General features: G+C 34.4%; 2 protein-coding genes across 28 annotated transcripts in view; one reads left to right on the forward strand and one right to left on the reverse strand.

Moving 5' to 3' along the window:
- lap (phosphatidylinositol-binding clathrin assembly protein lap) overlaps window positions 1–27,555 on the forward strand; it is a 329,664-nt gene that overhangs the window by 133,567 nt on the left and 168,542 nt on the right. The gene's annotated exons all lie outside the window — the stretch shown is intronic.
- On the reverse strand, window positions 694–27,528 carry LOC145319619 (long-chain-fatty-acid--CoA ligase ACSBG2-like). Of its 2 annotated transcripts, none has more exons than XM_080161880.1 (20): window positions 27,228–27,528; window positions 26,252–26,315; window positions 24,286–24,340; window positions 23,772–23,851; window positions 22,994–23,153; window positions 21,654–21,698; window positions 20,219–20,329; window positions 19,200–19,340; window positions 18,230–18,292; window positions 17,429–17,524; window positions 16,893–16,958; window positions 16,061–16,116; window positions 15,075–15,166; window positions 7,170–7,276; window positions 4,869–4,963; window positions 4,427–4,476; window positions 3,863–3,952; window positions 2,206–2,286; window positions 1,641–1,710; window positions 694–1,366 (listed from the first exon to the last, which is right to left on the reverse strand). In XM_080161880.1, exons 1-20 carry the CDS (start codon window positions 27,284–27,286, stop codon window positions 1,301–1,303), a joined length of 1,647 nt encoding a protein of 548 aa, XP_080018006.1. In that variant the 5' UTR covers window positions 27,287–27,528; the 3' UTR covers window positions 694–1,300. The 2 variants fall into 2 exon arrangements, with proteins under 2 accessions (XP_080018006.1, XP_080018007.1); XM_080161881.1 differs by lacking the exon at window positions 27,228–27,528 and adding an exon at window positions 27,108–27,162 and having other exon boundaries at window positions 696–1,366; window positions 26,252–26,313.

A 27,555-nucleotide genomic window follows, 5' to 3' on the forward strand; every position in this document is an offset into this window, starting at 1 on the left:
TATCATTTTTGTCTACAATAGTACTTTTATGTTTTTTTTTTCATTAAGTAACATATTAAGTCCCAAAATTTTTTACTTAAAAAAAAAATTTTGTACTTATAAATAAAATCAAAATTGTAGAATTAGACAATTTTTTTGTCAAATTCTAAAATTTCTTTTTGATATTCAAAAAATATTTTTCAAAATATTTCCTACGTCCTCAGTTTTGGAACTCATCTAAATTTATGTTCTGGTATATTTTTTATTGTTCGATTGTATACATTCTTAAGATTTTGTTAGAGTCTACAAAATTGGAACTTTAAAAACATTTTTAAAATGAATACTATTATACAAAAAAATTATACAATAAACGCTATGTTCATTTTTAAGCAAAGTCCAAAAATTTGAAATGAATACTATCACACAAAAAAAGTGTACTATAAATACTATGTTCATTTTTAGGCAAAGTTCTAAACTTTGTACTATTGTATATAAAAAGAAATACAATAAGCATGAAACAAAAAACTCTTTTAAATCCACAAATTATATTAATTTTTGAAATTAATACTATTGTACAAAATAATAATAAAGATATACAATCAGGAAAATGGTATTAGTACAAAAATATAAAAAAAGTGTACAACATATACAAAAAAAAATATACTAATAAATAAAAAAAACACAAAAGTACTATTGTATACAAAATTGATACAACATGTACGAGGGGACTTTGCCAAAAAAAATTTACTGTACAAAATTTAAAAAAAAATTATACAATAGTACTTTTGTATGTTTTGTATAATTTTTATAATACAAAAAAAAAAATCTACCTATACTAGGAACAACCTGGGAAAGGGGGCAGGTAGTTGACGATCTTTAAAAAATATATTAAGTAGGTATAAATGTATCACAAAGATTTAACATATTAAGAATAACCAACAAGCAAAATAAATCTAAAATATTATTTGTGGGGCAAATAAAAAGGTCGTCTTATTACAGAGTGTAGCACTCCAAAATCACGAAACCTTTACAAATATTTTGCTCGATTTAATTCAGTTGTTGGTTACAGCTGATAACATTGATACACCACCACCCCCCCCCCCCCTAATTGAATGTGCTAATTCAAAAGCTCAAGGGCTCGGCAGCCGCCTGTCAGCTGCGACTAAGCCTGACATTTTTCACCCGTTTCAATGCTTTGAATTTTTTTAGAGAAGAGGGGTTGCCATACTTGGGTCAGGTTTAGGTCGACTTTCAACTGACTTTAAAATTTTATTACACGCGGCTGACGTACGACTGCTGAGCCCTGAAAAGTACTCTAAGTTTATTTGTCTTGATATAGCTGGTCAATTTGTTCTTTGTACTTTTGTAACACAATATGTCGACGTACCTAAAATAAAATAATTCATATTTTTAACAATCTCAACTTTTACATTTTAAACAAATGCTAATAATAACGTTTTTTGTTCGTTGGCTTAAAAACCTTGAGCAGTTATAATTAAATTTTAATTTGTTTGTTTACTTAGTTGAGTGTCTAGATGTTTCAACCACTAATTATGATCTACAGAAATTGTAATTTTGTGTATGATTATCATTGGGAATGTACATCAATTTATCGGCTATTGCCTTATCCCTTTAGATCCCTGATTATTTAAAAATCTAACCTTTAAAGTTGGTGTTAGCTCTCCCCCATCCAGACTAAATTCTGCCGGCGCCAACAGAAATTTGTGAACCCTATACAAAAATAACAAGGTAAGGTTCGTTTTCATTATATGATATAATCATACTATTCATCTGATTTTTGGAGTACATGAAAACATAGTACAATGTTATAAGCGAAACTTCTCTCTAATCAAGCTCCAAAAATGTAAGTATGTTCTTAATCATTTTTCTTTATTTAAGCAGTTTTGCAATAAATCTACTTACAATTTTGAAATTTGTTCAAACTTGTACTACAATTACATATATTCAGTTCTGACACTCTACAAGTGTTAATATGCATTTGTCCAACCGTTACAGATCTACTCTTTTATTGATGTTGTCATCCTTAACAATTATGTATATATAAACTCTTCTTTCTGTGCCACGATCTTTTTATAATAAAGATTTAAAAATGCTTAGAAAACTGATTTTAATATTATGATGTATAATTTTTCAGTATGGCTGAGAACCGGTTTTAATCCAGCGGATATTGATCGGTTTCGAAGCCATACTGGAAACATATTATACCTGTGTGCATTATTAACTGCTTTCTTGTTAGCCCTGTCAATAGCTGACTTTATTGCCTCCATCACTTTAGGATTGTTTTCTCTATAATAAAAAAAACAATTACGATTGCGTCCTAATAGTTGCGAAGCTGTATTTTCTAAATTGAGAGTTACAGGGAGAAAAAAATAAGTTATGCAATTAAGCATTGATGACAAAGTGAATTTTAAAAACCTGCACCCCATAACATCACATAAGGGCAGAATAGATAGAAGGACAAAGAAACAAACTTTACTTAAACAAATGTTTTAGTTCTACAAAATTAAAAATTTTGTCTGTTAAATAAATCTTCAAAACAACTTTTTCCTCTCATTTATTTCATTTAAAGAAGGTGTATCAACTATTTTTTTTATAGCTAGCCGGTTCTTTTAGTAAGTAGTAGATGTAAAATTTTTCATAGAATTCAGATATGCAATCGGTTTTTTTGTAGACCTCTTATTTTTTAAGTAATTTAAGTTTAAAAAAAAAAAATTAAGTCGATTTTAAGGTACTAAAATGCAACAAAAAAAAGAAAGAAAATGGTCATTATGAACAAAAATAGTAAGATCTTTAATTTGACACCTTACTTTTTCAATTCTGTCAGGTAATTATTGAAAAAATCGATTTTTTTTAAACCCACGAGAATAAAAACTTTGAACTTAATTTTATTATTTCACAAATAAAAAAATATGGGTTCATATATACCATTAGAATCAGAAAAATATTACGAATCCATTGTAAGCAAAATTGAAAAAAAAAGTTTACAATATAGTATATAAACTACAATAAAAGGAATTATATGAAAATATCATATTATGTTGTACAGGCAACGTCTTAATTCTTCAATTGAGTATAAAAATGGGAAGGGGGTAAAGAGGGGGTAAAGAGGGGGTAAAAAAGGGAAAACAATAGTGTTGTCTGAACAAAAAAAATAATTGGCCATTTCTGTAATTTTTTAATTTTTTAATTTTTTTCAATTTTGCTTACAATGGATTCGTAATATTTTTCTGATTCTAATGGTATATATGAACCCATGTTTTTTATGTCTGTTTGAGAAAATATTTAGGTCTAAAGTTTTTATTATACCGAGGTTAAAAAAATAGATTTTTTCAATAATTAATCAACAGAATTTTAAAAGTAAGGTGTCAAATTAAAGATCTTACTATTTTTGTTCTTACTGACCATTTTCTTCTTTTATTTTGTTGCGTTTTAGTACCTTAAAACCGACTTAATTATTTTTTTTAAAAACTTAAATTACTTAAAAAATAAGAGGTCTACAAAAAAACCGATTGCATATTTGAATTCTATGAAAAATTTTACATCTACTACTTACTAAAAGAACCGGCTAGCTATAAAAAAAAAAGTTGATACAACTTCTTTGATAAAATTGTCTTTGAAAGATTGTAGTTTATTCAAAAATCTAAAAGTTGTTAAGAATTTTGACTTTTAATGTGCACCGATGTGTTCTGTAAGAAGGTGACAGAAAAGTAGCCAAAAGGCATTCTAATGCTAAAATCTCAAAATAAAATAACCCAAAGTACCTATGTAAAGCTTCCCTGAAAAGGAGAACTTACTCAGTTTTGTAGTTATTGAAATCTTAGGCTACAGACAAAAACCTTACTACTTTATGTAAAAGGATTACCTAATAACTTTTTCTGCACTGTCTGCATGACATCCATACTTTTTCAGCCACTTCTGCACTTCTGGCTGAAGTATTGAGGTGGGTTGGAACCTTAACACAATTTAGTTATTGGACAAGAAAAGAGTCGCGGTTTCCCGCAAAGAACCACTGCAACCTTATTTTTTTAAAGATTTAAAATAAAAGGGTAAAGGTTTTTTTTGTGATTTTTTAAAATTATCATTAAGTTAGGTCAGATTAGATTATAATTGATTATATTTAATCAAGACCAATCTAATTCTCATCTACTTTTTCAAAGATTTTCAAAAGTCAATTATCGCATCGAATTATAAACAGCTTTATATGGATGTAATAATGTACAATTATAAGATTAATACTAGTTTTGTTAGCCCAGAGATGCTTAAGCACAAGCTAACAAAACTGGTTTTAATATTATGATTGTACATTTTTATATTTGTAAAAAATGGATATAATACTATGCTATACATAATTTTTCTGTCTTGCTGAGAACCGGTTCTAATCCAGCGAATATTAATCGGTTTCAAAGCCATACAGGAAAAGGCTTACCTGGCATCTGGAACTGTTCTCAGAGTAATTATTGCTGACAAATGTTTTCTCTGAAAATATATTTGTTTTATATTTTTTTGTGAATGCCTGAGCATGAGAACTTCCCTATTTCCGTCTGTTTCTCAGCTGTCATTTATAATAATTGCTGGTTTGTTTGGGAACACTCATCTGTTCAATTATTTGTCTAGGAAAAATAAATATCCTTTTAAAAAAAGCTATGAGTAAAAGGACCTTATTCATGCATACTAAGCGCATCTATTTTATTTTGTGAAATAGTTTTGGAATAACTGAAGGTCGAGGTCAATAAAACAGGATTAATTCTATGATTTAAATTGTTTTTTAAGATAGGCAATACGTTTTTTTGTCAACATGGCTAAGAACCGGTTCTGCTACAGTGGAATTCAATAGGATTTGAAGCTATACCAGAATTATGATATTGTACCTTATCCCCAATAAGCATGACATGAGCAACAACTTGGTCTAGTTCAGCTTTGATAGCATCTTCTATAGCCACTGGAGCTATGTTTTCTCCTCCACCTAGTAAATAGATAGTTAGATAGTTAGCTATTAAGATAGATAGATAGATAATTAACTAGCTATTAAGATAGATAGATAGTTCAGCCTTGATAGCATCCTCTATAGCCACTGGGGCTATGTTTTCTCCTCCACCTAGTAAATAGATAGATAGATAGCCAGCTATTAAGATAGATAGATAGATAATTAACTAGCTATTAAGATAGATAGATAGTTCATCTTTGATAGCCACTGGGGCTATGTTTTCTCCCCTTCTAGTAGATAGATAGATAATTAGCCAGCTATTAAGATAGATAGATAGATAGATAATTAACTAGCTATTAAGATAGATAGATAGTTCTGCTTTGATAGCATCTTCTATAGCCACTGGGGCTATGTTTTCTCCTCCACCTAGTAAATAGATAGATAGATAGTTAGCTATTAAGATAGATAGATAGATAATTAACTAGCTATTAAGATAAATAAATAGTTCAGCTTTGATAGCATCCTCTATAGCCACTGGGGCTATGTTTTCTCCTCCACCTAGTAAATAGATAGATAGATAGTTTAGCTTTGATAGCATCCTCTATAGCCACTGGGTCTATGTTTTCTTCTCCACCTAGTAAATAGATAGATAGATAGTTAGCTATTAAGATAGATAGATAGATAATTAACTAGCTATTAAGATAGATAGATAGTTTAGCTTTGATAGCATCCTCTATAGCCACTGGGGCTATGTTTTCTCCTCCACCTAGTAAATAGATAGTTAGATAGTTCTGCTTTGATAGCATCTTCTATAGCCACTGGGGCTATGTTTTCTCCTCCACCTAGTAAATAGATAGTTAGATAGTTAGCTATTAAGATAGATAGATAGATAATTAACTAGCTATTAAGATAAATAAATAGTTCAGCTTTTATAGCATCCTCTATAGCCAATGGGGCTATATTTTCTCCTCCACCTAGTAAATAGATAGATAGATAGCCAGCTATTATGATAGATAGATAGTTCAGCTTTTATAGCATCCTCTATAGCCACTGGGGCTATGTTTTTTCCTCCACCTAGTAAATAGATAGTTAGATAGTTAGCTATTAAGATAGATAGATAGTTCAGCTTTGATAGCATCCTCTATAGCCACTGGGGCTATGTTTTCTCCTCCACCTAGTAAATAGATAGATAGATAGCCAGCTATTAAGATAGATAGATAGATAATTAACTAGCTATTAAGATAGATAGATAGTTCAGCTTTGATAGCATCCTCTATAGCCACTGGGGCTATGTTTTTCCCCCACCTAGTAGATAAATAGATAATTTGCTAGTCACTATAAGATAGATAGACAGTTAGCTAGAAATTAAAATAGATACATGTCTAGTTTTTAGTTTTAATCATTATTGTCGGATTAAAGTTAAGAAATAGTTGATCGTTTATTTAATTTTCTGTTTGTAAAAGAGTGTTTTAACTAGGGTTGGGCCGGATACTTTTTTGGCCGGATACCGGATACCGGATATCCAGCTGATTTCAAACGCCGGATCCGGCCGGATATTGAAAATGGCCGGATATCCGGCCACGCCGGATAACCGGCCCAACCCTAGTTTTAACTAGTTAGAATAAAAAAAAATAAAAACATGTCTATCATTGTGGGTCTAGATGCCACAAAACTATCTATCTATCTCTACCTGTAATAATAATCTCCTTGATCCTGCAAGTAATGAATAGGAATCCCTGTGAGTCCATCCTGCCAAGGTCACCTGTATTAATCCATCCATCTATATATCTATCTATCTCTACCTGTAATAATAATAATCTCCTTGATCCTGCCAGTAATGTATAGGAACCCCTGTGAGTTCATTCTGACAAGGTCACCTGTATGAATCCATCTATCTATCTATCTATCTCTACCTGTAACAATAATCTCCTTGATCCTGCCAGAAATGTATAGGAATTCCTGTGAATCCATCCTGCCAAGGTCACCTGTATAAATCCATCTATCTATATATCTATCTATCTATCTCTACCTGTAATAATAATCTCCTTGATCCTGCCAGTAATGTAAAGGGACCCCTTTGAGTCCATCCTGCCAAAGTCACCTGTATGAATCCAACCTCCTATCTATCTATCTCTACCTGTAATAATAATTTCCTTGTTCCTGCCAGTGATATACAAGAATCCCTGTGAATCCATCCTGCCAAGGTCACCTGTATGAATCCAACCTCATATCTATCTATCTCTACCTGTAATAATAATCTCCTTGATCCTGCCAGTGATATACAAGAATCCATGTGAATCCATCCTGCCAAGGTCACCTGTATGAATCCATCCTTCCTCATCCACAAGCTCCCTTAATAGAATATTCCATATCAGTATAGGAATCCCTGTGAGTCCATCCTGCCAAGGTCACAAGTGTGAATCACTCCATCATAATCTATAAGCTCCGTTAATAGAATTAATATTCCCTCTCTGTATTGCCATTTTACTTTACATTCTTTACAGTTCTTGCTTAATACAAATTTTATTGCTTCATATCTGCGCTATTTAATGAAAATTATTGGATCTTATTTTCTGCAAATAAAAGATTAAAAAAAGTGCAAAGGTTATGAAAAAACTGTAATATTCTAGTTTTAAAATACGCATTTTTGAAAGTGATGTTTTTCTATGATCAGGGTTTGTCTGTCCGTCCGTACGGTATCGTTAATTGTTCTATCGATTTCAAACTAGGCATGTTTAGAAAGCGTAGCAACTCTATAATTATTAGCCCAGAACGTCTTACGTCCACTTTTGATGTTGATTTTTAACCTTTTTGGCGTCAATATTCATCTGATTTTTGAAATACTGATTCCTATTAAACAAGGTACAATGTCTAGAACAGGCTGACGCGGTCCCTTTCGATTGGGACCACCACGGTGAAATATGCTATGGGACCGCGTGGGGCAAGCGTCAGCGAATGGGGCAAGCGTCACAGAAAAGAAAGAGGATAAAATGCCACAGAATGGAAAACAAACAGTTACAGGCATAGGCATCAGCATAGGCCTAGTCAACAACCCAAGGCGCCAGCCTGTATCAGTGGGAAAACAGGGTCTAGTCATAAAAAAAAAACAAGAAAATATTTACAAAGTAATAATCATTAGGATTAAAAATATTTACAAAGTAATAATCATTAGAATTAATTTTTTGAAACCCCACCCCACTTTGAGGGGCTGTGGCCGAAAATTTTCACATCAGGGGGGGGTCAATTTTTTTACATCCCCAAAACCTGCATTGCCAGCCGGTTTCACAGATGTGCCGGTCAGGCCTGTCGGCCTGCCGGTTCGGCCGTGGCCGGCCGTCAAAGTACGGCCGAAAACGGTGTTTTTTGACGGCCTTTGGCCGATTTTGACCCAGGTCACTTTGAACGGACGTCCCGGCCAGGATATGTGGGGGAAAAAAATTGTGCAAAATAGCAATGAAGGCCCATGGCCCATAGAATCCATAGATATGTGTCCCAAGTCGGTCGGCCGACCGGCCTAGCCGCACCGGCCCGCCGAAAATCCGCAAAAACAGCGATTTTTGCCGATTTTCGCGACCTTTGACGGCCGCTGCCGGCCAAACGGCCGGGCCGACCGCCTCCGGCCGCACATCTGCTGAACCGGCTTGGGATGGACTACAAAAAACTTGGAATACACGTGGCTGCGCCACAAACACACGCCGCGCTACGCGCGAAAAACACGTCAAAAAATGGCCATTTTTTGGGTGCGCTAACTTTGCCGCCAATTTAGGGCCGGAAGGCGGCCGGCAATTGCCTCCGGCAACACTAAATGATAGTTAGAGCCGGCCATTGTGGTTCTATAGGTACCTTCAGATTTTTTCTCCCCCTACCGAGAGGCCCACAGTGGCCAATACGCTAGGCCTCCTAAAAAAAATTTTGAAGTGCTCTAACTTTTCCGCCACTTGGGGGAAAATGTTGGGGCATGATTTTTCGCGACCCCATTGGGCCATATTTTCAGGGTTTTCAAGGAAATTACTGTAACTTTAAAAACCGGCGCGTTATTAACGATCAAAAAACGAGAGGATAATTTGTGTAAAATGGACATTTTGACCTTTTTTCTCGCAATTTTCAACTTTGCGCGCGCGCTGCGCGCGCGTTTTTGCTCCGATTTTCGAAATTCCAATTGTCTCACCTCCGGACGGCATTCAAGAATCCATAGCAATTTTCCTTTTCAAAATCGGCCTCCGGCCGCCACCCTGCGGGTGGGGGTGAGAGTGCGGACCCCCCCATTTTGACCCCCCTTACAAAATTTTTTTTTTTTTTTGAACTTCATGCGGCTAACTTGGTAAAATTATTTCATAATTCGTTACACTCTTATTCCATATTTCACCATCATCTAGAAGTTGTTATTTCGTCCTATTTTGTTCGGACGACACGGTGAAATATGCTGATACAGGCTGATGCCTTGGGACCGGGTGGGGCAAGCGTCAGGGAATGGGGCAAGCGTCAAAGAGAAAGGAATAGGATAAAATGAAACAGAAACAGAAAACAAACAGTTACAGGCAAAGGCATCAGCATTGGCTTAGTCAACAACCCAAGGCGTCAGCCTGTACCAGTGCAAAAACAGGGTCTAACCATAAAAAAAAAACATGAAAAGATTTACAAAGTAATAATCATTAAAATCAAAAAAAACATGAATGTATTTACAAAGTAATAATCATTAAAATCAAGAAAACATGAATGCATTTACAAAGTAATAATCATTGGAATCAAGAAAACAGGAATATATTTACAAAGTAATAATCATTACAGAAAATCTACAATTTCTTGAAACCCCACCCCACTTTGAGGGGCTGTGGCCAAAAATTTTCACATCAGGGGGGGGTCAATTTTTTTACATCCCCAAAACCGGCATTGCCAGCCGGTTTCACGGATGTGCCGGTCAGGCCTGTCGGCCTGCCGGTTCGGCCGTGGCCGGCCGTCAAAGTACGGCCGAAAACGGCGTTTTTTGACGGCCTTTGGCCGATTTTGACCCAGGTCACTTTGGACGGCCGTCCCGGCCAGGATATGTGGGGGAAAAAAATTGTGCAAAATAGCAATGAAGGCCCATGGCCCATAGAATCCAGGGATATGTGTCCCAAGTCGGTCGGCCGACCGGCCTAGCCGCACCGGCCCGCCGAAAATCCGCAAAAACAGCGTTTTTTGACGATTTTCGCGACCTTTGACGGCGGCTGCCGGCCAAACGGCTGGGCCGACCGCCTCCGGCCGCACATCTGCTGAACCGGCTTGGGATGGACTACAAAAAACTTGGAATACACGTGGCTGCGCCACAAACACACGCCGCGCTACGCGCGAAAAACACGTCAAAAAATGGCCATTTTTTGGGTGCGCTAACTTTGCCGCCAATTTAAGGCCGGAAGGCGGCCGGCAATTGCCTCCGGCAACACTAAATGATAGTTAGAGCCGGCCATTGTGGTTCTGTAGGTACCTTCAGATTTTTTCTCCCCCTCCCGGGAGGCCCACAGTGGCCAATACGCCAGGCCTCCTAAAATTTTTTTTGAAGTGCCCTAACTTTTCCGCCACTTGGGGGAAAATGTTGGGTCATGATTTTTCGGGAGGCCATCCGGCCATATTTTCAGGGTTTTCAAGGAAATTAATGTAACTTGAAAAACCTGCGCGTTATTAACGATCAAAAAACGAGAGGATAATTTGATTTTAAATGACATTTTGACCTTTTTTTCCGCAATTTTCAACTTTGCACGCGCGCTGCGCGCGCGTTTTTGCTCCGATTTTCAAAATTCCAATTGTCTCACCTCCGGATGGCATTCAAGAATCTATAGCAATTTTCCTTTTCAAAATCGGACTCCGTCACCCCATATGACCCCTGCTGTTCAACCGCCGACCCCCCATTTTTGACCCCCCTCACAAAATTTTTTTTTTTTCCTTGAACTTCATGTGATCCTGACCTTGGTAAAATTATTCCATTTCATTCCATATTTCACCATTATCTAGAAAAGTACGCCGTCCTATTTTGTTCGGACGACACGGTGAAATATGCTGATACAGGCTGATGCCTTGGGACCGCGTGATGCAAGCTGGGGGAGGGGAAAGGAGTAAGCAAGAGTAAAGAAAAGAAGCCAAAAAAATACCAAAAACATGAAAGAGCCATGAGATATGAGCAAAAAAAATTTTGGGAAAAAAAATTAAGGGAAAAAAATTTTGGGAAAAAAAAATTTTGGGAAAAAATGTTTTGGGAAAAAAATTTTTGGAAAAAAATTTTAGGAAAAAATTAAGGTAAAAAAATTTGGGAAAAATAATTTGGGGAAAAAATTTTGGGAAAAAAAATTTGTTGAAAAAATAATTGAGGGAAAAAAAATTTTAGGAAAAATAAATTTGAGAAAAAAAATGAGGGAAAAAAATTTCTGGAAAAAAAATAGAGGGAAAAAAATTTCTGGAAAAAAAATTGAGGAAAAAAAATTTGGGGAAAAAAAAATTAGGGAAAAAAAATTGGGAAAAAAAACTTAAGGAAAAAAATTTGAGAAAAAAAACTTTAGGGAAAAAATAATTGAGGGAAAAAAATTTTGGGAAAAAAAGTAAGGGAATAAAATTGAGGGAAAAAAATTTCTGGAAAAAAAATTAAGGGAAAAAAATTTTGGGAAAAAAAATTTTGGGAAAAAAATTTTGGGAAAAAAATTTTGGGAAAAAAAATTTTGGGAAAAAAAATTGAGGGAAAAAAATTTAGGGAAAAAAAAATTGGAGAAAAAAAATGAAGGAAAAAAATTTTGGGAAAAAAAATTGAGGGAAAAAAAATTTGGGTAAAAATAATCAAGGGAAAAAAAAATTGGAAGAAAAATTGAGGGGAAAAAATCTTAGTGAATAAAAATTTTAGGAATAAAAAATTTAGGAAAAAAAATTTAGGGAAAAGTTTTAGGGAAAAACATTTGAGAAAAAAAAATTTAGGGAAAAAAAATTGAGGAAAACATTTTGGGGAAGAAAATTTAAGGAAATAAATTTGGTTAAAAAATTTAGGGAGAAAAAATGAAGGAAAAAAAAATTTGGAGAACAAAACTTAGGGAAAAAATTTTAGGAATAAAAAGTTTAGTGAAAAAATTGGGGAATAAAATTGGAAATAAAATTTTGGGGAAATAAAATTTATGTTAAAAAATTGTAAGAAATTTTGGAAAAAAACAAGAAAATATTTACAAATTATTAATTTAATATTATTAATAATATTAATAATCATTAGAATTAAAAATATGAGTAATTATTGATTGATTTGTAATAGATTAGATAATAAAACTGATATTATTTCAAGAAAGTAATAATAATTTGTATTAGATTTGTAATTGGATAGGTAGTTTAATTGATTATTAAAAAATGTTATTTAGAAGTGGATATAATTATAATGTGATAATTATAATATTATGATAAAAGATAATAATATGGATAATTATTGGTTGATTTGTAATAGGTTATTTAATATAATCTATAGTAATAAAATCATAATAATATTAATAGGAGTATTTATTAATTTATTTAAAATAGGTAAGTATAATAATTAAAAATCATAATATTATAACTGATGAATAATAATAAATTATTATTATTTTGTGTAATTATTGATTGATTGTAATGGGTATGATATTATAATTGTTAATCATGGTATTATAATTAATAATTGATAATGAGATAATAATAATAAATATGAATAATTATTGATTGATTTGAAAAGGGTAAGATGTAATTATTGATTGACTTATAATAGGTAAGATATAATAATAAGATAAGTATAATTATTATGTGTAATTATTGATTGATGTGTAATAGGTAAAATGACATAATTGGTAATTATAGTATATCAATTAATAAGTAATAATGAGATAATTATAATTATCATCTGTAATTATTGATTGATTTGTAATATGTTATATATGATAATTATAAAAATGTAATTAAAATAAATATATAAGATAATTGATTGATTTGTGTAGGGTAATATAATAAAATTGTTAATAGGTAAGAGAAAATGATTGATAAGTATATTATTGTAAACTACAAATGATAATTAGGTAATAATAAGTATTTAATATAATTAATAAACAGATAATGGTAATAATTAGTGATTGATTTTGAGTTGTAGTTGGTGAGTTACTAATTAGTTAAATAATATAATTGCTAACTGTAGTTATTATACCTGTTAACAGAGATGGAAAAGTAGAGAGTGTACTAAAACTGAAGTTACCTCTGATCCTAAATACCCCCCTGCAAGAAACAAGTTTGGATGAAATAATTTTTTTGGAGCCTTCGGCTTAAAAAATTATTTCATCCAAACTTGTTTCTTGCGGGGGGTAAATACATTTCGGTGGGTGGTGTAATAATAGTAGTTGTTATATTTACAGAGAGAGTGTACTAAAACTGAAGTTACCTCAGATCCTAAATACCCCCCTGCAAGAAACAAGTTTGGATGAAATAATTTTTTTGGAGCCTTCGGCTTAAAAAATTATTTCATCCAAACTTGTTTCTTGCGGGGGGTAGATACATTTCAGGGGGTGGTGTAATAATAGTAGTTGTTATATTTACAATAATAATAGTAGTTGTTATACTTACAGAAAAAATTTATAATTTCTTGGAACCCCACCCCACTTTTACGGGCTGTGGCCAAAAAAAATCACATTAGAGGGGGTCAATTTTTTTTACATCTCCATAACCGGCATTGCCAGCCAGTGTCAGGGATGTGCCGATCAGGCCTGTCGGCCAGCCGGTTCGCCCGTGGTCGGCCGCCGAAAATACGGCAAAAACGACGTTTTTTGACGGTTTTTGGCCGATTTTGACCCAGGCCACTTTGAACGGCCGTCCCGGCCAGGATATGTGGGGGAAAAAAATTGTGCAAAATAGCAATGAAGGCCCATGGCCCATAGAATCCAGGGATATGTGTCCCAAGTCGGTCGGTCGACCGGCCTAGCCGCACCAGCCCGCCGAAAATCCGCAAAAACAGCGATTTTTGACGATTTTCGCGACCTTTGACGGCCGCTGCCGGCCAAACGGCCGGGCCGACCGCGCCCGGCCGCACATCTGCTGAACCGGCTTGGGATGGACTACAAAAAACTTGGAATACACGTGGCTTTGCCCCAAACACACGCCGCGCTACACAAAAAAAACACGTCAAAAAATGGCCATTTTTTGGATGCACTAACTTTGCCGCCACTTAAAGGCCGGAAGGAGGCCGGCAATTGCCTCCGGCAACACTAAATGATAGTTAGAGCCGGCCATTGTGGTTCTGTAGGTACCTTCAGATTTTTTCTCCCCCTACTGGGAGGCCCACAGTGGCCAATACGGCAGGCCTCCTAAAAAATTTTTTGAAGTGCTCTAACTTTTCCGCCTCTTGGGGGAAAATGTTGGGTCATGATTTTTCGTGAGGCCATCTGGCCATATTTTCAGGGTTTAAAAGGAAATAAATGAAACTTGAAAAACCTGCGCGTTATTAACGATCAAAAAACGAGAGGATATTTTGAGGGAAATGGAACATTGGACCTTTTTTTCCGCAATTTTCAACTTTGCGCGCGCGCTACGCGCGCGTTTTTGCTCCGATTTTCAAAATTCCAATTGTCCCAGGTCCTCCCGGCATTCAAGAATCCATAGCAATTTTCCTTTTGAAAATCGGCCTCCGGCCGCCCCCCTGCGGGGGGGGGTGAGACTGAAAACCCCCCATTTTTGACCCCCTTGCAAAATTTTTTTTTTTCCCTTGAACTTCATGTGATCCTGACCTTGGTAAAATATTACATATTTCGTTACACTCATATTCATAATTTCACCATAATTTACTAGCAAAGCATCTCTATAAACAAGTCCTAAAAAATGTAAGTATGTCCTTAAACAGTATCCTTGTGTATTTAAGCAGTTTTACAACAATTTTTAGACTTCTACATTTATATTCTGTTCATTCAGTTCTGACACTTGTGACAAGTGTTAATGATCGTATATTGCACCGTTTCAGAGCTTCGCTTTCATAAATGCTGTCATCCTTGTCAGTATTAGCATTTCAAGAGTAAATAATGTTAAAAAAATCCACCTGTCCTTATCTTAAAGTATTTTTAAATTACTAATATTATAGCTGTACAGTTTAAAACTAAAAGGAAAATTTTCTATACACCGATTGTTTCAAAACTTGATGTACCTTGTTTTTTGTTGGTCCCACAGATAGCCCATACACACCCCTCTGCCTCGGGTCACTATTTCCCCCTCCCCAGTACTGTCAGGGTTCAATATCTAGACAATAAAAAAAAGGTTACTGCTCGGGTCGGTCAACCAGGGGTTTTTCCAGGGATCTAAAAGGATAAGACAATGGCCGATAGATTGGTGTACATCCCCAATGATGATACACAAAATTGCATCTTCTGTAGATTACAATTATGGTTGAAACGTTTGGATACTTAACATAGTGAACCAACCAATCAAAATTCAAGAAAAGTCCCAAAAGCTGTTAAGCCAGCGGATAAAAAAACGTTATTATAAAACTTTAAGGGCTAGTGTAATAAACAGCCCATTGTCCTCTCCCTCCCTGGGTTTTTCAGATTTTTTGATTATATACCAGTAGCATGTAATGTATTTCAGAAATGTAAAAAACGAAATCGAAAACAGTAAAAGTGTCTAACTATGACGTCATAAAAAATTAACAATTAACCAATAAGAAGCCAGTATTCACTGTGGTAAAATATATAGCGACCTCTCATTGGTTAATTGTTAATTTTTTCTGACGTCATAGTTAGAAACTTTTACTGTTTTCAACGAAATCTGCTGTTTCTTCTTGGGAGAAAAATGCGGTAATATGATTGATTGGTTCTTAAGCTAAATGTCCAAACATTTCAACCACTAATTGTAATCTTCTGCAGAAGTGGTAATTTTTTGTATCATCATGGGGTATATCAAATTATCGGTCATTGTCTTACCCCTTTAGATAACCTAACCTAATATAAGAACTCAATTTCAGGGTAGCTTCACTTCTACTCCTTCAAATCATATTTCAATACAAATCACTAGAATTCTGGGGGCGCGGCATTTATTATATCTATAAAAGAACTGGATCTAAAATGGCTCTGCTCAAAAAAAACGCGTAGTTTTAACAAAAATTCTACAAATTAATCCTAAAAATTGAATATTAACCTTGGTTTCAAATTCTGGCCAAGAAGTTCCCACACTGTTCATTCTCATACCTGCACCTAAAACAAGTAAACACTTGTCATTTATGCAATCAATTGTTTTACTAGCGGCTACTCAACTAGAAGCCTCTAGGTGCACTTGATGTGGGAGGGGAGAGTGGACCCTGCTCACCATCATTTTTAATTTTAAAAAGAAAAAAATATAAAAATTTTCTGACGAGGGTTGTATTTTTTCTAGGGCTAATTCTCTTTGGAGAGTGAATATACCCTTTCTAAAAAAGTTAAAAACATTGGACATTATAAACTTCACAGTTAATAATGCATGTTCAGCGGTTAGCGAGATACTTAGCTACAGACAAATCTTGTTAAACAATGAATCACCGTTAATTGGACTTATCAAATAAAAATAACATGTTTAAATAAACTGTGTTATGTTAATTTATATAATAGGACAGTAACTTTTTAAAATGTCAAATCAAACGCGTATCTTGAATATATATTTTTTAATAACTAAAGTCGTCACATTGCATTTTTGGGCTAATAATATATTTAAAATGGCTATTAAAAGCGAAACTTTCTACATTTACGGCCAGTCCGTGCTGATTTAGGCATGTTAGAATAGTTCTTAAGTTTTTTTGCAAAAACAGAAAAAGGTAAAATTTATAAAGAGTAGAAGCTCTATAATCATAAAATATAAAACATTTAGAATGGATATAATTTAGGGATATTTTAATAAAAATAGTAATCTTTCTTAAAAAGCAGCTGAGGATTTTACATTTTATACATAGACTTAGGGAATGACAATCAAAGTGTGGCTTCGCCGCTATTAACAATACCTAATGTACAAGAAGTCATAGGTCCTCCAGATTCACTGCTACCATATACTTCCAGAATAGGTATATCTAAACACAAGAATAATTATATTCATAGCAAGCTAATTATATTCAAAATAAAATAAGCAAAAATGGCGGTGGTGAGCCCAAAAGTGCATAGCGAGAAAATAATTTTGGATCGGAGCCGTTATTGAACTAGAATGTCAAAGAGGTGAATCAGATAAAAATCGTAATTGGACAAACGGAAAATGAGTTCTAGAGCTGATATTTTGTAGTACACAAAAGTGAAAGAGAGAGTTGTATGATAAAGATACAAATCACAAACGGACAACTAATTATAGAAATCATCATAAAAAAATATATGGATGACCCAAAGACTGACAGTCTAAGTAAGTAGTTGTAAACCTGACGCTCTTTTGCAATTGGTACCTTTACCATAAATACAGCAGTCTACCTTCCCCATAGCCTTACGGAGTGACCGACAGACATATAGACAATGTAAATTACAGGGTAGCTGCGCTGCTAAAAACAATTATAACCTAGTGACATGAAATACTGCAGAGTGGAGGAGGAGAGGGGCGCAGCCGCGGTGAAAAATCCGGCACCGCTAGAATTACTTGCAGCTTTATCCAACCCTTAATATTAAAACTTATTATCTGTTTGGCTAATAAATGTATAAGTATAGATATATAATCTAGATAATTAACTGTTAGGGAACTTTTTTGTTTGCTAGCAAATCACTTTCTGCTCATTTGTAGCGATTTGGCGGTGTCAATATTTGCGACGCTAATGGCTGATATTCAAAGACCCAATTAAACGTCGGTACCGGGACATACAGTTATTAAACCCCTGTCCCATCTATTGTTTTACTTTAATGTTCTTAGAGGTTCATTTATTAATTCGCCATTAATTTTAAACAAGGATGACAACATCCATAGGCAGCTTGGCACCAAAAAACATGAATTGTTAATCAGACAAAGTTAGATATAAAGCAGAGACACAACCCAATCTGTCCCGATTTGGTATCACTTTGAATAGTGCGATTCCAGATACGTCATATCCGTTTTGGGAAAGAAAAAGGGAAGGGGGGAAGAAAATCTCTTCAAAAGAGATGGGAGAAAAGGAAAGAGATTTTCTTCCCCCCTTCCCTTTTTATATGACGTCACAGGAATCGCACTTTTTAAAAGTGATACAAAATCGGGACAGATTGGGTTGTGTCTAATCCGACTTTCTTAAATTGCACCTGAGAAATACACGTTTCTCCACGTTCATTTTTAGAGACAGACAAACAAACATTTTTGAATTATAGAGTAGCTTGGCTACTAAAAATAAAAGATTACCTAGAGATTTGTGGACCTGCTTCAGCATAAACTTTGATGCAAATCTGTAGCTCAGACTGTTATCTAAAATATTAATATTTAGTTTGGATGATTTAATACAACAGTAAATTGGAAGCAAATAGTTCATTATAGAATCCATTTACCAAATCAAATCTGAAATTTTGTGAAAAGCCTTTGTCTTATTATATCAACAAACTCTTTCATTTGATTACACGGCTTTGTCTAAAAGTCCTGCCTAAAGCTGTCTATAGTGCCCTATCAAAATGGCGATAGATGTCACTGCTTTTGTCCTACCTATTCTATTGACGTCAGGAAATACCCTATACCCAGGGATCTAAAGGGATAAGACAATGGCCGAAAAATTGATGTTCATACCCAATGATGATTCACAAAATTACGCCTTCTGTAAATTAAATTAGTGGTTGAAACGTTTTGACACTTAACTTAATGAACAATACAATACAATTTAATAAAGTCCCCAAAGTTCTCAGGCCAACAAATAAGAAAATGATATCATAGAACTTTGGGGACTAGTGTAATTAATAGCCCATTGTCCCCTCCCTCCCTGCCCTATACCCCATCTCTTTTCTAGGGGGTTTCTTTCCCCCTTCCTTTTCACATTCCCACTACTATGACGTCAATAGAAGGTAGACCAAAAGCTGTGGATTCTATCCTCATTTTTATAGGGCACTAAACACAGCTAAACGGTTGTGCTAAGTGTTACGTTATTTGTAGACAACAATTATACCTGGTTTTTCATACATCCTGGCCATAGGGTGCCGATTTTTTCCATTTTGTAGACAATAATTATCGGGGCTCGGCAGGCGTGCCTCAGCCACACAAAAGCCTCAAATTTAAATCAGCTTCTAAAAAGATGGATTGTCTGTTTAAGAACAGTTTCAGACATCCAGCTAATTTTTAAAGCTATTATATGACGATATCACTAGGGCTTGAGCCCTGATAATCATACCTGGTTTCCCATACATCCTGGCCATATGGTGCTCCAGGGCAGCATTCTTGGCCCAGTTGATAATTTTCTTGGCTGCAGCGGGACGTTTAGCTCCAAACTCTTTTATCCTTTCCTCCATTTTCTCCCAAACCCTTGGCACACCTTTTAAATCAAAATATTTATTTCAGTCAACATATTAAATGATAGGATCAGAATAGATATATTATTTATAATTTTTATATTTTATTTATTTAAATACACAAGAAATGTTATATATGTTGCCTAAAGGCAGGATCCAATGCAAAACACAATGTGGAATTTTTTTAAGTACAAAATGGATTATAAACATTATGATCAATCGGTAAGAAATGTGGGGAATCGCATATATGATAAGTATGCATGCAGGGGTGGTTATTTTTCAACCAATTTAAATTTCTCTATCTTCCTCTAGATGCTTTCCCTGAATTAATAATAAAAAGAATATATCCCCCCACCCCTTTGTGTATCCACAAGGCTCCCCTGCAGAGCTGTCTTATCTATCTATCTATGACTATAACTAACCTATAAAAATGGAAGGCCTGCATTCCTTGAGTGTATCCACAAGGCTCCCCTGCAGGGCTGTCTTATCATTCTATCTATCTATCTATCTATCTATCTATCTATCTATCTATCTATCTACCTATCTATCTATGACTATATAACTAACCTATAAAAATGGAAGGCCTGCATTCCTTGAGTGTATCCACAAGGCTCCCCTGCAGCGCTGTCTTATCTATCTATCTATCTATCTATCTATCTATCTATCTATCTATCTATCTATCTATCTATCTATCTATCTATCTATCTATGACTATACCTAACCTATAAAAATGGAAGTCCTGCATTTCTTGAGTGTATCCACAAGGCTCCCCTGCAGAGCTGTCTTATCTATCTATCTATCTATCTATCTATCTATCTATCTATCTATCTATCTATCTATCTATCTATCTATCTATCTATCTATCTATCTATCTATCTATCTATCTATGACTATACCTAACCTATAAAAATGGAAGGCCTGCATTCCTTGAGTGTATCCACAAGGCTGCCCTGCAGGGCCGTCTTATCAGCAAACCAAACTGTTCCACCCCCATACATAGCAAGATAGATGTCTGAAAATATTGTTGTTATCAATGTATAAAAGCAACCGCTAACCGCAGAACTGATATGGTTCTCCTTTACAGGGTAGCTTCTCATAGGTCCTGGGAAGGTTTATAACTATTTAGGGGGAGGGTTAAACCAAAGAAATGACTCCTTTGATAATAAAAATTATGTCTAAATTTAAAATAAAAAATGGGAGGGGGGAGGTGATTGTCCCCTCTAGAGGCCTCTAGTGCGTAGCTGCTAGTGAAAACTAAAAAGAAATCAGTTTTAAATTGTTATATCACAGTGTGTATGAAGGTGCTTTGACTTTAGTGTCAGAACATAAATTGGGACATAGTGCATTTCATTACCCTAGGTTAGAAAAGCAAAGGTTATTTATTTAAATTTTTGAACAACTTTGCTTTTGTAAAGTCTGTTATAAAACCTCTCTATATATTATTTATTTAAGGCTGAATTTCCGTGACCTTAGCAAAGCAACTGATAAAAATTACCATGAATCAACTCACTTCAGGAGTGATTTTATGAAGAACTTTATAAAAGCAAAGTTGTTCAAAATTTTAAATAAATAATCTTGTCTTTTCTTGCGGTAACTCCCAGTGTGGATGAAAATTGAACTTGAAATTTTCAAATCTAATTTTCTCAAAAACGGCTGCATTTTAGATTTTATTGAAAAGTGAAATGAAGTTACCTTACCTAGGGTAATGAAATGCATTATGTCCCAATGTAGGTTCTGACACAAAAGTCAAAGCACCTTTAGGCTTTATACGCACTGTGATATTTGACTGGTTACAATTTTTTCATGGGTTTTCTTTCCCACTTCTCCACTCATTTTCCTCTTTTTTTATGACGTCACTTGTCTGATTTTTGAGCGACTTTCTCCCCGTACCAATAGATTAATACTTACGGGGATAATTTGATAACAACCCAGGAGCCAGACCTACAATTTATTGCAAACAACCAGCCCTTTAACTGCACAAGTTTTGATAAAGAGTCCTTACTGTGCATGGTAATGAATTGTGCCTCTTTTATTTATGACAAACCCAATATCTCCCAATAAAGGAAGCCCTGTAGGCCGGGTTATTGTTATTTAATGTATACATACCAGGGATCTAAAGGGATAAGACAATGGCCAATAAATTGATATACATCCCCAATGAAGTAGCACACAATTACAATTAGTGTTTTATAATCAACTTTATGAACCGACCAAGAAAATTTCAATAATAGTCCCAAAAGTTGTTAGGCAAACAAATAAGAAAACGTTATTATAATAGGTACTTTGTGGACTTGTGTAATAAACCGCGAAATGTCCCTTCGCGCTCTGATACATACCTGTTATTGTGGCAGCCACATGGGACAAAGGTAGATAGGATACACCTAAAAATATTAAATATTTTCTCGTATTCATTCGAATCCGGTGGATAGGAACCGGTTCTTATCCATACGAAAAAACTATGTCTAGTATCGTATTATATCCAGCTTTCTACGAATATAAAAATGTACAAACATAACATTAAAACCAGTTCTTTTAGCCTGTGCCTTTGGCACCTCGGGGCTAAAAAAACTGGTTTTAATCTTATAATTGTACATTCTACATCCGCGGAGAGCTGTTTATAATACGATGAAAGAAATAACTATTAACTCTACTGTCTAAAAGCTAAAATTGATAATATAAATTCAAATATATTTTGTTAACTCAATATTTAGTAAAAAAAAGGGGATATAGAAAGAAAGAAAATAGCCTAAAACCAAACTTTGATATAAAAATAAAATAGCCAAAAACAATCCAAGGACCTATGAGAAGCTTTCATAAAATAGAGAACCCAAAAAGTTCTGTAACTATTGATATATAAAGATTCAGACAAATCCCCCAATTACTTTATATAATAGGATATACTTTAATTTAAAATTACCATGAGTAGTTATAGTTCTTTAATATGTACTAACGGGTTCTAGATTTATAAACTGTTGGAATTTTAAAAAGTACAGTAATTTAGGTTAGGTTTGATTGAGTAAAGAGTAGCCCGGCAAGGTTAAGGCCCCCAACTGTCAAAAAGAAAAGACAACCTCCCCACAGTGCGTATGAAGGTGCTTTGACTTTTGTGTCAGAACCTAAATTGGGACATATTGCATTTCATTACCCTAGGTTAGGTAACTTCATTTCACTTTTCAACAAAATCTAAATGCAGCCGTTTTTGAGAAAATTAGATTTGAAAATTTCAATTGATTTAAAATTTGAACAACTTTGCTTTTATAAAGTCTGTCATAAAACCTCTCTATATATGATTTATTTAAGGCTGAATTTCCGTAACCTTAGCAAAGCAACTGATAAAAATCACCATGAATTAACTCACTTAAGGAGTGGTTTTATGAAGAACTTTATAAAAGCAAACTTGTTCAAAATTTTAAATAAATAATCTTTGCTTTTCTTGTCATGATTATGCGGTAACTCCTAGTGGATGAAAATTGAACTTGAAATTTTCAAATCTAATTTTCTCAAAAACGGCTGCATTTTAGATTTTGCTGAAAAGTGAAATGAAGTTACCTAACCCAATTTAGGTTCTGACACAAAAGTCAAAGCACCTTCAAACGCACTGTGTCCCCTTTATAATTTCAATCTATAACAAAGTGCTCAAAGGGCATTTTGAGGGAAAGCATCTAAAAACTGTAACCTGATTCTGTATCATAGGCCCACCCATATCTCTTATTAGAAGCTCTGACAGTGAAGGTTATGTTTTCCTGGGACATCATCACACCTTTAGGATTTCCAGTTGTGCCTGACGTATAGACCAACATACAGGGTTGATTCACTCCTTGCAACTCTAATCTTTCCTATAAAACAAATATATAAAAATCAACTAGCGGAAACTTCCCCCTAGAGGTCTCTAGGGGCACTTGATGTTAGGGGGGAAGTGAACCCTAACTATTAATTTTAGTTTTGAAAAAACTGTTAAAAAAATGGAAGTAGGGGGGTATATTTTTTCTATGGGTGATTTCTCTTGGTAGGTTAGAGGTAGGTATCCTTCCCCAAAGTAGTTAAAAACATTCAATGGATCTACAAAAAAATCTTCACACTAAAGGAGAACCATATCAGTTCAGTGGTTCAACGAACAACGACTACTGGCATGGCAAATGGTTCCTTTATTGATAACATTTAAAGATATTAATTAAAATTACTTGGTGGGTAATTTTTTTCATCTTACAGCCATTTTTAGATCATTTGGTCTTATTAATACAATGCATGTAAAAAGTACAGGATGTATAACCCATACAACTACCTGGACTCAGTCTTGGGAACATTTTTTGGCTTATAACAAACTACTTTCTGCTCTTTTGTGTAAACTTGGCTACATTAATATTTACGACGCTCCAGAGAGTGTAGGCATTCAGTTATTTAACCCCTTCCTGCTTTATTGTTTTACTCCAATATTAATACAATTGATTTTGTACCTGTAGAATTGTATCAGGAAGTGTATCACCAATGTGGAGAACATCTTGCCAGCTCAGAACATCACAACTAGAAGGCTTCCCTGCAGAGTTTAGCATATTATTTGTTAACACGGGTATTTTAGTAATCTTAGGCACCTGGCATACTTAGAACAGTCCATTTAAAACATGCTGATTTTAAAATGTTTTTACAACATTTTTTTTTATGATATAATTATCCTATTTATCTGATTTAAGAATAATAAATCCTAGAAAAACATTGTATATATATATTATAAGCGAAGCATCTCTATCATCAAGTCCTAATAATGTGGTATGGCCTTAAAAAGTATCTTGTATTTAAGCAGTTTTGCAACAAATTTACTTTGTACAAACTTCTATATTACATTCTGCTTATTCGGGAATCAGTTCTGACACTACAGGTGTTAAAGTTTGTTTGTCATACCGTTTCAGAGCTTTGCTTTTATGGATGTTGTCATCCTTATTTAAAAAACATATCAATATAAATATATGCTACCTGTATATTGAATAATTTGCTTCAATTTTGGCAGTTCATGTTTAATGCTGTTCACCTGTAAAAAAAAATAGTAATAAATTATCGAGAGAGAAAATATCGTTTCATTGTTTTTATGAAAATTTTCAGAGCTCAGCAGCAGTGATTAAGTCTCAAATTTAAACCCGCTTGGATGCTAAAAAAATTCTTTTTAAAAAATGGATAGCAATATATTGGTCAGGTTTAGACTTCCAGATGATTTTTATAATTTTGAAAGGTGATTTCCCTTAGGCTGACGTGCAGCTGCTGAGCCCTGGAAATTAAAAAAGTTAGCTTTAACCCTTAACGGTCAGGGGGGGGGGCGTTGAACGCCCCCCCATCCGGTTTTTTCTATCTCATTTTCTGTGTGTGAAAGATAAAGAGCCCAAACTGCTTGACTTTTTAAGTATGGGTATGACACATAACTGAGAGTTGGAATTTTTTGAAAATCTCCATCCTAGCGGGCACAGGATGCCAGCAAACCTGGCAGGGTCATCCAGGTAAAAAACAAAAATATTTTTTTTGACTTAAACAAAGCATTTTATCTTACCAAATTACTAAAATATCCTTTAGTAGTACATCCTCATCTTAAATACAGGTGTTCAAGTCAATTTCAGGTTCCAGGTATGATCCTGCAGGTCCTGATCCTCCAGGTCTCCAGAAATCTTTAAAAGGCTCCTGTGACCGCAATTTTTGACTTAGAGACTTCAAATTTTAAACTTAAGCTTTTCTTACATGTCTAGATAATGTATTAAAATTTCATAAAGATCCGCCGCCGTTTTCCCGCCGACCGCCGACTGCGGCAGCTGGAAGCTGCCAAGTACAGCTGCAGCCGCTGAAATTTATGTTTTGATATTTCAAATATAAAATTTACATAAAAATAAACATTTTCTGCAAAAAAAATTGTTCTTCTAGTTTAAAAAATATAAAAATTACAGCCGTTTGAAATTTTTAAGTAAAAAAGGACCTAAAAACAAAGGTTGTTAAATAAAAGGGTGAAGGAAGCGAAAATTGACTTAGACTTATAAAAGGTCGTAAATTCATCATAACACAGGGGACTTGCACAAAAATTTTTAGCCCTCTAGCTCTAATAGGAACTGAGATAATGAGGGGGGCGTTGAACGCCCCCCCCCCCCCCCGACTGATTAAGGTGCGGCAAGGGGCCCGACTGTTAAGGGTTAATTGTATCCGTTTAATCGAGAGTAAAGAAAAAACAACTAAATTTAAAAATATGTAATCTTATATTATAAAGATCTCTTAAATCGCACTTGAACAATTATAAAGCTTTTAGAAAAGTTTGTTATTGATCTATTGCAGGTTTTAAGCTATTTGGCGGTTGGAGGTAGAGGGTAATGTAGACGGAATAAAACGTTTTCAATGTAAATGAAAGAGCTACCCCACCCTCTCTCGGGACTACGCCCCAACATGACAGGGGCGAAGTCACTATCTATATTGTATAATAATGCAAAAAAAATTTGCATGCATAAACAGCATTTATTAGTTATCTCTAGATAAAAGTAGAGTAAACAAGATTGGAAACAAAAATAATTTATCAATTTTGTACTTTGTAATTTATTAGTTATCTATCGCATTGTATTATATACAATTTTCCACGGATATTAAAATATAAAAAAATAAGATTTCAAACCAGTCTTAGCACCCTCAGGGTTAAAAAAACTGGTACTAATTATATGATTCTTTATTTTAATATACTTGGAAAATTGTCTGTAATACGATGTTATATTTGATTATTCAGTATGGCTGTGAACCGGTTTTAATCCAGCGTATATTAATCGGTTAAGAAGCCCAACTGAAAAAATAATTCTAAATTAAGAAAAATGAGTTGTGCCTGTTGATGGGCCAGGACATCCCCACAATCTCTAGTAATTGATGTAACAAACCTGACATTACAGAAATATAATTCTAAGTTTATTTTTATAATTAAAAATACCTTTTCTAATTGGAATTGATCTTCTAGAACCATAATGTTACCTCTGGAATGGTTTGATATATACATGACAGAAAAAAAATTGAAAATTATTTTGTTTTGGAAAGTGTCTGCTTGAACTTTTTAAAATTAGGGTCGGTCCATCCGTCCGGAAATGTAAGCTCTTTTAGTTAATTTAGTTAGTTATAATTGTCCTATCGGCTTGAAACAGTTAGGTCCGATTTTAAGAAGCGTAACAACTCTATAATCGTTACCAATATGTTCGTACGTCCATTTAAAACATGTTGATTTTCTTATGTGTATAATTATTCTATTTATCTGATTTTTGGAATACTGATTCTCTTTAAAATAAGGTACAATGTTGTAAGCAAAGCATCTCTGTAATCAAGTTTTAAAAATTAAGTATTTACTTTAACATTAACCTGTATTAACAGTTTTGCAACAAATTTACTTACAATTTTGTTGCGACTTTATACATTTTTGATACATTTACATTCTGCTAATTCAGTTCTGACACTCTACAAGTGTTAATGTTTGTCCTACCATTTCAGAGCTTCGCTTTTATGGATGTTATCATCCTTGTTAGAATTAAATTACTGTCAAATATTTCTTGCATAACATTTCTTTATTAGTGGGGTTAAAATTGAAATCTAAAGGTTTATGGAAGGAGAGGGTTATCTAGATCAGTTTAAGGGGAGGAGGAAACACCCCCTTGGACTTCCCTGTATACAAACAAGGACGTCCAATAGTTGTAAAGATGAATTTACAATAAGACAAAAAGAGAAAGATTTGGTTGGATGGACGGACGGATATAACCTAACTATAGAGCAGCTGCGCTACTAATGATATTTTTAAAATAACCTGACACATTCCGCACTATTGGTTGTGTATATTCCTGTTGCTAGGCCTTTAGCTACTATACTATGGAAATAAGGACAGACATACCCTAATTATAGAGCAGCTGCGTTCCTGGTAGTATCTGACACATTCCGCGCTATTGGTTGTATATATTCCAGTTGCTAGGCCTCCAGCTTCCATACTATGGAAGTACAGACATACCCTAATTATAGAGCAGCTGCGCTCCTGGTATTATCTACCTGACACATTCCTTACTATTGGTTGTGTATATTCTTGTTGCTAGGCCTCCAGCTACAATACTATGGAAATAAGGACAGACATAACCTAATTATAGAGCAGCTGCGCTCCTGGTATTATCTACCTGACACATTCCTTACTATTGGTTGTGTATATTCTTGTTGCTAGGCCTCCAGCTACTATACTATGGAAATAAGGACAGACATACCATA

This window comes from Acartia tonsa, chromosome 5 (genome assembly GCF_053477335.1).
Source record: "Acartia tonsa isolate MP-2025a chromosome 5, ASM5347733v1, whole genome shotgun sequence".
In the NCBI taxonomy this organism is placed as follows: domain Eukaryota; kingdom Metazoa; phylum Arthropoda; class Copepoda; order Calanoida; family Acartiidae; genus Acartia; species Acartia tonsa.